At 36.8% G+C, this 11,607-nt stretch overlaps 1 protein-coding gene across 1 annotated transcript; it reads right to left on the reverse strand.

Annotated features, from left to right (window-relative positions):
• Positions 1-5,636: 5,636 nt before the first annotated feature.
• LOC106087265 (uncharacterized) lies at positions 5,637-6,522 on the reverse strand. The gene is made up of 3 exons (XM_059363113.1): positions 6,427-6,522; positions 6,007-6,354; positions 5,637-5,925 (listed from the first exon to the last, which is right to left on the reverse strand). Exons 1-3 carry the CDS (start codon positions 6,481-6,483, stop codon positions 5,770-5,772), a joined length of 561 nt encoding a protein of 186 aa, XP_059219096.1. The 5' UTR covers positions 6,484-6,522; the 3' UTR covers positions 5,637-5,769.
• Between the last annotated feature and the right edge of the window lie 5,085 nt (positions 6,523-11,607).

An 11,607-nucleotide genomic window follows, 5' to 3' on the forward strand; every position in this document is an offset into this window, starting at 1 on the left:
CTTCGTTACCTGACCTACCTGCAAATGTGTTAAGACTCCTCTGACATATCGGGCGTATACTTAATAAACGTTCAGTATTCATATTACTAATACGCCTAATAAGGTTTCAAGTTAAATTGGGTGATTTGTTATTCAAGGGTGTTTCATCTACGAGTGTGTGCATGTGTGCGTGCATGTGTTTCTTCTCAGTTCAAATAACGGTACGTGTGCTACACTGTTAGGTGACTCTACTCTGAGAGGGGATTAACAGGTGTCATTCGTTTTGTTAATTCATTCTTCGACCTTTGTTGTCGTTGCTTACACATAAACGCCTCAGTATTTTCGGCACCTGTATGTATGTATGTATGTATGTGTAAGCAGCATGCAGGGATTATTGTAAGTCACGATTATCGGGTTTAATACTTTGCTAATGCCATTAAATATTTATATATTCACACATGAATTATTGAATGGTATGTGTTTTCTTATGTGTGTTGATATTTTGATATCTCAATGTGAATGCATGTACATGTGTGTGTCTGTACATGTGCTTGCATATATGGGAGTGTATAAATGAATCCTAGGTATTTCATTGCATATTTCATAGTCTAAGCAAAGATAACATTTTATGAAACAACATCTGTTTTAATACTTCTGGGAAAAATCCTTTTAATTATATTTGGCAAATTGTGTCAGATTAAAAGTATTAACAGCATTTAAAAAGTTATAAATATGGATTATATTACGGCAGATGTCAAGATGGCGAAAACAATAAATAACAATTCATTTAGATACACGTGTATGAATGACAAAAGTTATTGAAGGTTATGAAGCGCACATTGTAAATAAAACACAAATAGAAGAACAAAATAACTCAAAAAAAGTTAAAGCGTGCCAAGTTCGGCCGTGCCGAATCTTATATACACTCCACCATGGATCGAATTTGTCAAGTTCTTTGAATGACTTTTTCAATATATATATATGAGCAACATCAAGTTATTGACCGATGTGGAGCGTATTTATCATGGCTGTTAGAGGTCAAAGAAAAATACCATCTCCAAAATATCAGGTAAATCGCCCGCTCTAGTGGCTCAGAGTGTCAAATTGGGAGATCGGACCATTAGACCATACTTGGCCCAGTTATTGGAAGTCATACCAAAACAACCTAAGCAAAATTTCAACCAAATTCAATAAGAATTGGCCCTTTTCGGGCTCAAGAAAAAAATCGGGCGATCGGTTCATATAGGAGCTATTTTAGGCTGTAGACCGATTCAGACCATATTTGCATATAAAAGATCTTGGGAGAAGTTGTTGTATAAAAAGTCAGTCAAATCGGAAAAAATTTGCGCCCTCTAGAGGCTGAAGAAATCAAGATCCCAGATCGGTTAATATGGAGACTATATCTAAATATGGTCCGATTTGGCCGATTTACAATCCCTAGAGGGACGGACATGGCTAGATCGCCTTAGAATGTCATAGCGATCAAGAATATATATACTTTATGGGTTCTACGACTAATATATAAGGTTATAAACCGATTTGAATCATATTAAGCACAGTTATTGAAACTAATAACATAACGCCACGTGCATGATTGGTTAATATGGCAGCTATATAAGATTATGAACCGATCTGAACCATACTAAGCACTGTTGGAAGTCGTAACAAAACGATATATGCAAAATTTTAGCCAAATCGGAAAAGAAGAGCGCCCTCTAGAGGCTCAAGAAGTCCAACCGGGAGATCGGTTTATATGGCAGCTATATGAAAACATGGACCGATTTCGCCTATTTACCATCCCAACCGACCAACACTTATAAGAAACGTTTGTGCCAAACCCGAAGAGCCTAGCTTTACTGCTTCGAAAATTAGCGTGCTTTCGCAGACGGACGGGAATGGCTAGATCGACTTAAAACTTTATGACGATCAAGAATATATATACTTTAAGGTGTCTTTGACGAATATTTCAAGGTGTTACAAACGGAATGACGAAACTAGTATAACCCCATCAAAGAGGTATTGAGCTGAAACTTTGCACAGATTCTTTTCTTGTCCATAAGCAGGTTAAGTTCGAAGATAGGCTATATCGGACTATATCCTGATATAGTCTCCACATAGACCGATCCGCCGATTTAGGGTCTTAGGACATTAAAAGCCACATTTATTATCAGATTTTGCTGAAATTTGGTACAGTGAGTTGTGTTAGGTCCTTCGACATCCTTCATTAATTTGGCTCAGATCGGTCCAGATTTCGTTATAACTGCCATATAGACCGATACTCTGATTTAGGGTCATAGGCCTATAAAAGCCACATCTATTATCCTATTTTGCTTAAATTTGGGACAGTGAGTTGTGTAAAGCCCTTCGACATCCTTCGTCAATTTGGCCCAGATCGGTCCAGATTTGGATATGGCATCTAGACCTATCCGCCCATTTAGGGTCTTAGGCTAATAAAAGCCACATTTATTATCCGATTTTGCTGAAATTTGGAACAGTGAGCTGTATTAGGCCCCTTGACATCTTTCTTAAATTTGGATCTGATCGGTTCAGATTTAGATATAGCTGCCATATAGACCAATCTCTTAATTTAGGGTTTTGGGCCCATAAAAGGCGCATTTATTGTCCGATGTCGCCGAAATTTGGGACAGTGTGTTAACTTAAGTCCCTTGATATACTTCTTCAATTTGGCCCAGATCGGTCCAGATTTGAATGCAGCTGCAATATAGACCGATCTCTCGATTTAAGGTTTTGGGCCTATAAAAGGCGCATTTATTGTCCGATTTTGCCGAAATTAAGGACAGTGCTTTGTGTTAGGCTCTTCGACATTTTTCTGGTTTTGAGGCCATAAAAGGCGCATTTATTATCCGATTTCACTGAAATTTAACACAGTGACTTATGTTAGACTTTTCAACAGCCTTGTCGTATATGGTTCAGATCGGTTTATTTTTATACCCACCACCGAAGGATGGGGGTATATTCATTTTGTCATTCCGTTTGCAACACATTGAAATATCCATTTCCGCCCCTATAAAGTATATATATTCTTGATCAGCGTAAAAATCTAAGACGATCTAGGCATGTCCGTCCGTCTATCTGTTGAAATCACGCTACAGTCTTTAAAAATTGAGATATTGAGCTGGAATTTTGCACAGATTATTTTTTTGTCCATATGCAGGTTAAGTTCGAAGATGGGCTATATCGGACTATATCTTCATATAGCCCCCATATAGACCGATCCGCGATTTAAGGTCTTAGGCCCATAAAAGCCACATTTATTATCCGATTTTGCTAAAATTTGAAAAAGTGAGTTTTGGTAGGCCCTTCGACATCCTTCATCAACTTGGCTCAGATCGGTCCAGATTTGGATATAGCTGCCATATAGACCGACCCTCCGATTTAGGGTCTAAGGGCCATAAAAGCCACATTTTTTATCCGATTCCGCTGAAATTCGGGACAGTGAGTTGTGTTAGTCCCTTCGACATCCTTTGTCAATTTGGCCCAGATCGGTTCAGATTTGGATATAGCTGCCATATAGACCGATCCTCCGATTTATGGTGTTAGGCCCATAAAAGCCACATTTATTACCCGATGTCGCTGAAATTTGAGACAGTGAGTTTAGTTAGGCTCTTCGACATCCTTCTTCAATTTTGCCCAGATCGATCCAGATTTGAATATAGCTGCCATGTAGACCGGTCTCTCGATTAAGTTCGAAGATGGGCTATATCGGACTATATCTTCATATAGCCCCCATATAGACCGATCCGCCGATTTAAGGTCTTAGGCCCATAAAAGCCACATTTATTATCCGATTTTGCTAAAATTTGAAAAAGTGAGTTTTGGTAGGCCTTTCGACATCCTTCATCAACTTGGCTCAGATCGGTCCAGATTTGGATATAGCTGCCATGTAGACCGACCCTCCGATTTAGGGTCTAAGGGTCATAAAAGCCACATTTTTTATCCGATTCCGCTGAAATTCGGGACAGTGAGTTGTGTTAGGCCCTTCGACATCCTTTGTCAATTTGGCCCAGATCGGTTCAGATTTGGATATAGCTGCCATATAGACCGATCCTCCGATTTATGGTGTTAGGCCCATAAAAGCCACATTTATTACCCGATGTCGCTGAAATTTGAGACAGTGAGCTTAGTTAGGCTCTTCGACATCCTTCTTCAATTTTGCCCAGATCGATCCAGATTTGAATATAGCTGCCATGTAGACCGGTCTCTCGATTTAAAGTCTTTGCCCCATAAAAGCGCATTTATAATCCGATTTCACTGACTTTTAGGCTTTCAACATCCGTGTCGTATATGGTTCAGATCGGTTAATTTTTAGATATAGCTACTGTACTTATTAGTATTTGGTCCAAATCGGAACATGTTTTGATATAACTGATATGGGTCATAAGATATGAAATTTTCACCGAATTTTGATGAAAGGTGGTTTACATATATACCCGAGGTGGTGGGTATCCAAAGTTCGGCCCGGCCGAACTTAACGCCTTTTTACTTGTTACTTGAAGTAATTAACTTTTGGGTCAGATGTCGGGAAGCTTAAAATACCCCATTGTTTAAAATTTAAGTAAAATCGGGTAATAAGCAAAGCTTTTATAGGCTTCAGACCCTTTATCGGGAGATTGGTTTATATGGCAGCTATATCTAAATATCGACCGATCTAATTCATATTTAGGTCAGATGTCGGGAGGCTTAAAATAACTTACTATTGCAAATTTCAACGAAATCGAGTAATAAATAAAGCTTTAATGGTCTTCAGACCCTTTATCGGGAGATCGGTCTATATGGCAGCTATATCTAAATATAGTCCGATCTGAACTATATATTTCTTAGTTGTCGGGAAGCCTTAAACTACTCACTGTTTCAAATTTCAGTGAAGTCGGATAAAAAATAAAGTTTTTATGGGCATTAGACCCTTTATCAGAAAATCGGTTTATATAGCAGCTATATCCAAATATGGTCCAATTTGGCCCGTTCAAGAGCTGGTTAAGTTAAGTGCATCAAAAAGTCGTTTCTATGCCAAATTTTAGCTCAATATCTCAATGTGAAGGCTCTAGAGTGATTACAACAGATGGACGGACAGACAGGCAGATACACGGACATCGTTAAATCGTCTTAGAATTTTACGACGATCCGAAATATATACACGTTGTAGGGTCGGAAATTGATATTTCGATGTATTGCAAACGGAATGACTAAATAAATATACCCCCTATCCTACAGTGGTGGGTATAAAAAAGGTAATGCAAAGTCGTAACAAGAAATCTCCATGGGTTTTTTATATGCTGGGATAAGAAGAGCGTCCAAGAAGTATATTTGGGAGATCGATTTATATAGAAGCTATATCAGGTTTTGAACCGATTGCAGCCAAACTTGATACATCTGTTGGATGTCGTAGGAAAAGTCAACGTACAAAATTTCACTCAAATAGGATAAGCGTTGCGGCCACTAGCGTCTTATGAAGTATATTCGGGAGATCGGTATATATAGGAGCTATGTTTAAACGTGAACTGATTTGGCCCATTTACAATACCAACCGACCTACATTAATTAGAAGTACTTATGTAAAATATCAGGCACTGTACTCCTTTGAAAGTTAGCGTGCTTTCGAAACACGGACGGACGGACATGACGAATATTTCGAGGTGTTACAAATACAAATTTTTGATGGCTAATCTTGAATACCACACCATTGGTGGTATATACTAGGTCTAGATTTTCCATCAAAAATAGGTTTTATTCAATTATTTAACCAATGAATACAATGCAATTTAACAATGCTTATTTTAGCTCAGCTACCAATTTTAAATTGGTTACCATTTCCTTAATTCCTTTGTTGGGCAGATAAACCAGTACTGTGACATCATATATCGTTTTGGGAAAAAACGAAGGAATATTAAATTTTTCAATATTTAAGTTTAACCAAGAATAAATCCCCTAAAAATAAAGATTAAAATAAATAAATATGAAATATGCGTGATTTCTGATTGAAATCTTTAAAACTTTCAATCAACTAACCTCCGTTATGGGACAACATTGGGGAAATGTGCTGGAAGACCAAAAGCCCTTTAGCCATGTAATTATAAACCCCGAAGAGCCTTTGTTCATTTTTCCAACTTTAGTCAAAAATTCGCACAAGTTAAACTCATAGGAAATCATGGGCAATGACTGTTGGCGTTTTTTGGGCATTCTCATAAACACTGATATCAGCATATGGGGCTCAATAGAAGGCGTTTGAATTACCTGCGCATTAATATCCAGAGCTTTATTTTTGCGAGAGATGTTCACAAAGAAGTGATGGAGGTAGACACGATCAAAAGTGGTCTCAGACGATAAAAAGTGGACGATTTTGGGGGTTTTTTGAGGCTTAAAGTTAACCCAAAATAAGTTAGTAATAAAGAGAAGTTCATTCAAAAAATATTTTGTTGACGTATTTACCTTGCTAAGGTCAAAAAATGCCAAGAACCAAAATGCAAACAGCAGGTGAGGCTTCATTTTGTTTCGATTATTTTCAAAACACTGAAGTACATTATATTTTGCAATCACAGCCATTATTATCTATAATATATGCATCTGTAATTATAATAACCAAAATATGGAGTTATTTTCCTCTGATTACCATTTGAAAAGCTAATAGCTTAACTTCTGTTTTTTCATATATCCCAATTGTATAGATTTATTTAAAACATAACAGCATGAGTGAATTTTGTCATTCTTATATTGAATTTGCTACCTGCAGATAACAGGCTTGTTTTATTGTACCCTCCACCATAGGATGGGGGTATACTAATTTCGTCATTCTGTTTGTAACTACTCGAAATATTCGTCTGAGACCCCATAAAGTCCGTCCGTCTGTCTGTCGAAAGCACGCTAACCTTCGAAGGAGTAAAGCTAACCGGTTGAAATTTTGCACAAATACTCTTATTAGTGTAGGTCGGTTTGGATTGTAAATGGGCCATATCGGTCCATGTTTTGATATAGCTGCTATATAAAACGATCTTGGGTCTTGACTTCTTGAGTCTCTAGAGAGCGCATTTCTGGTCCGATTTGACTGAAATTTTGAACGTTGTGTTTTGGTATCACTTCCAACAATTGCGCTCAGTATGGTTCAAATCGGTCTATAACCTGATATAGCTGCCATATATCCGATATTGTGTCTTCACTTCTTGAGTCTCTAGAGGGCGCAATTCTGGTCCGATTTGACTAAAATTTTGCACGTTGTGGTTTGGTATCACTTCTAACAACTGCGCTCAGTATGGTTTAATTCGGTCCATGTTTTGATATAGCTGCCATATATTGTAAACCGATCATGGGTCTTGACTTCTTGAGCCTCTAGAGTGCGCAATTCTTATCCGATTGGAATGAAATTTTACGCGACGTATTTTGTTATGGTGGTCAACAACTGTGCCAAGTAAGATTCAAATCGGTCTATAAACTGATATAGCTGACATATAAACCGATCTTGGGTCTTGACTTCTTGAGTCTCTAGAGGGCGCTATTCTTACTCGATTTTAATGAATTTTTGCACAAAGTATTTTGTTGTGATATCCAAAAACTGTGCCAAGTATGGTTCAAATCGGTTGATAACCTAATATACCTGTCATATAAACAGATCTGGGGACTTGACTTCTTGAGCTTCTAGAGGTCGCAATTCCTATCCGATTTGAAATTTTGCATGACCTATTTGATTCTTACTTTCAACAACTGTGTCATATATGGTTCAAATCGGTTTATAACCAGATACAGCTGCCATATAAACCGATCTGAGATCTTTACTTCTTGAGCTGCTAGAGGTCCCAATTATTATCCGATCTGAAATTTTGTACGACTCATCCTCTCATGGCCATCAACATACGTGTTTATTATGGTCTGAATCGGTCTATAGCCTCATACAGCTCCCGCATAAATCGATCTCTCTATTTTACTTCTTGAGACCCCAAAGGGCGTAAATCTTATTCGAATTGGCTGCCATTTTACACAGGTCTCCAACATATAATTTAATTGTGGTCCAAACCGGACCATATCTTGGTATCGCTTTAATAGCAGAGCAAATCTTTTCTTATATCCATTTTTGCCTAAAAAGAGATGCCGGGAAAAGAACTCGACAAATGCGATCCGTGGTGGAGGGTATATAAGATTCGGCCCGGCCGAACTTAGCACGCTTTTACTTGTTTTCTCTATAAGGGGATTTAATTATTTGCTATTAATGGATTGCGAAATTCGTCGCAATCTACGTTGTAACTCAAAGAAAAGTCATACAACGACACACGACAAAGGCAACTCCTATGGTACAAATTTGCTTGTGACCCAGTCTGTGAGCATTTCATCTTATACAGGGTGGCTGATGAATATTGCTACAATGATGAATATTGCTACATTTTTTTTTCGGTGTATGGAATACATTTTTCTTTTATTCATGTTAAATTAAATTATTAAATTAATTATTAAATTATTATTAATTAAATTAATTAATTAATTAATTAAATTAATTATTAAATTATTATTATTAAATAGAAAAAAAGTTATTACATTTTTTTTTGGTAGCGGCTTTCATCAGCCACCCTGTATATAAAAATCAATTTGTGTTTGTTTGTTTATATGTTTGTGTGTTCCTTATAGACTCAGAAACGGCTGAACCGATTTTCTTGAAATCTTCACAGATGGTGCATAATGACCCCGTGGTGAAAATAGGATACTAAATTTTTTGATATCTGGAGGGGGGCGGACCCTCCCCCTTACCCTAATTTTCAGAAACGCCAGATCTCGGTGATTGGTCGTGTGATTTAAGCGAAATTTTGTGTGCTCTCATATGGTAAACTAAAAATAAAAATTTGGTATCTACATTTCGGCTGGGGTACCTAGGGGGGCTGCCCCACCCTAAAACCTACCAAACATATATTTAGACCAATCACGACAATATGGGACTCAAATGAAAGGTATTAAGGAAAAGAAAATGTATCTGATATCCAATTGTCAGACCAAGGGCTAGGGGGACCACCCCAAGCCACAAAACATCTCTAAATCGGACATATTTACCGACCATGGCATTATGGAACTAAAATGAAAGGTATTTGCGAGTAGAATACGAATGTGATATCCAAAACATCCCTCAAACAGGACTTATTTACTGACCATGGCAATATTGGGCTTAAATAAAAGGTATTTAAGTATAGAATTCGAATCTGATATCCTTATATATATATATATATATATATATATATATATATATATATATATATATATATATATATATATATATATATATATATATATATATATATATATATATATATATATATATATATATATATATATATATATATATATATATATATATATATATATATATATATATATATCGTCCCATATATTGACCAATATTGCCAAAATTTTTAACCAAGCCTTCCTCGACGACTGCCACAATGTCTGAGAAGTTTGCTCGAAATCGGTTCAGATTTAGATATATAGCTCCCATATATATATTCTTCCGATTTTGAAAAAACTTGCAAAAAAGGGCAGGAAGGATTTTTTTTCGATTCTTAATATTACTAGTAAATTTCATAGAAATCGATCCATATTTAGATATGGCTGCCATATATGTATATCAAGCGATTTTCACTTCTAGAGCCACTGCCAGCGCATTTATTGACCAATCATGCCAAAATTTTGCACAACGACTTGTACAACATATCCCCTGACGACTTCTAAAATATCTAAGAAGTTTGGTTGAAATCGATTCAGATTAAGATATAGCTCCCATATATATGGTCGTCATATTTTGGATAATTTGCAATAATGTTGTCATTTGTCAACCGCAGTCATTACAGTTTAAACACATTTGCTTAACATTTCAAAAACAATCTCCGAACGTAGAATTTTAGTGGGAAGACCTCCTTTTTGCGGCAGGAGTCGTAGAAGTCTTGAATAATTTTAACCGCCCGATCACAGCACTGGTTATTGCGGGCAATGTTGATTTGAGATTCATCTTTTTCCAGTAGATGAGTGGCTTCCTTTTTATAGCCGAGTCCGAACGAGGTGCCACAGTGCGACATGGCCTTGTACCTCACAAATGTTGCCAGCATTAGGAGGGGAAAAACCACCGGTGAAAAATTTTTCTGATGGTCTCGCCAAGATTCGAAGCCAAGCGTTCAGCGTCATAGGCGGACATGCTAGCCTCTGCGCTACGGTGGCCTCCGGTTTCTAGAAGCTTTAATTTTTGCTTATATATTTATTTTGTTTAAATTTGTATCAGAATCCAAGGTAGTGGGTTCCCCAGATTAAGTCCGGCCGAACTTAGCTACAACTACAGAAATACCGGTTGATTCAAAATAACACCTCTTGTTGGAAAACCCTTTAGTTTCCTTAAAAATCCCTCTTAATTTTCGTATATTCATCCCATTGACATTTCGTTTACATATCATGCACACGCATTGAATGCTTTTTACAGCTTACGAGAATGCATTAAAAAAAATCATTTCATTTTGCAAGGACCCAAGTGCCAATGGCAAAGGCGAAATATATGAGATCAACTGTTAACTCTAGCATAAACACGAATGTCATGTTTGTGTTAAATTAAATAAAAACGCAAAGGGGGAAATTGGAAAAATTATAAAAAGCAACAGGATGTGAAAATAGAAAAGAAATGCCAACTCACAATCCGTGACTGTTGTGCATTTTAAGGAGTTGTAATAGCATACAACTCCTTGTGCAGCGAGCAAGTGACTGGTGGAGACATTAAATCCTGATTAAATTTCCGATTTGCATAGTATGACACTCTTTCCCATGCATATGTCGCTTTTGCATGGCATCGTAAAAAAAAGAAACGGAACGCTGTTGTCGTTTTATGAGATTTTCGTTTTTATTCCTCCCCTGAAAGTAACACAAAAAAAAAAAATAAAACAAATCTTTAGAACTGATGGCGTTAATAACACTGTGGGAATTAAAAAATGAACTTAAGTGTGTTTTTTTTCTTTTGTTTTCCTCCTTTAAGGTCCCTTTTGCTCGTATTTTTCTTATCTAACATCAATTGCAGGAATTAAGTTAACAAAAGAACTTCAACAACAATTCTCCTATAACTCACATGGAAATGTTGAAGTATTATTTTTTCCCTGGTGGTAGCATATGTGGCATGTGTTATTCTTATCGAGTTTTTCTTTTCGTTTTATTTTTTCTTTCATTTTTCTCACTTGAGTTTTTAATTATTAGCATTTTTCAGCACATGCTGTTAGTCGTGTAAATTTCAGGTTTGCAAAGCATACGAGGCGTGAGCAAAAAATGCAGAGAAACGGTGTCGCACTGCCGCACGCCGCCCGGACTCGGCTATAAAAAGGAGGTCCCTTATCATTGAGCTTAAACTTGAATCGGACTGCATTCATTGATATGTGAGAAGTTTGCCTCTGTTTCTTAATGGAATGTTAATGGGCAAATTTGCATTTTTTCCATTGATGTTAATAAACCAACAGCGGTTGGTGAACGAATTTTTCGAAACTGTCAACAGCCGTTCACATTTTAACAACGTCTTATGCACATTTTTGCAAAACATTTGTATGTTTGCTGTTGATAACCGATTCAGTGTTCCATTCTTTCCATGATTGTGAATTTACAAACGCCTTATCACAA

Source organism: Stomoxys calcitrans, chromosome 2 (assembly GCF_963082655.1).
Source record: "Stomoxys calcitrans chromosome 2, idStoCalc2.1, whole genome shotgun sequence".
NCBI classification, from domain to species: Eukaryota; Metazoa; Arthropoda; class Insecta; order Diptera; family Muscidae; genus Stomoxys; species Stomoxys calcitrans.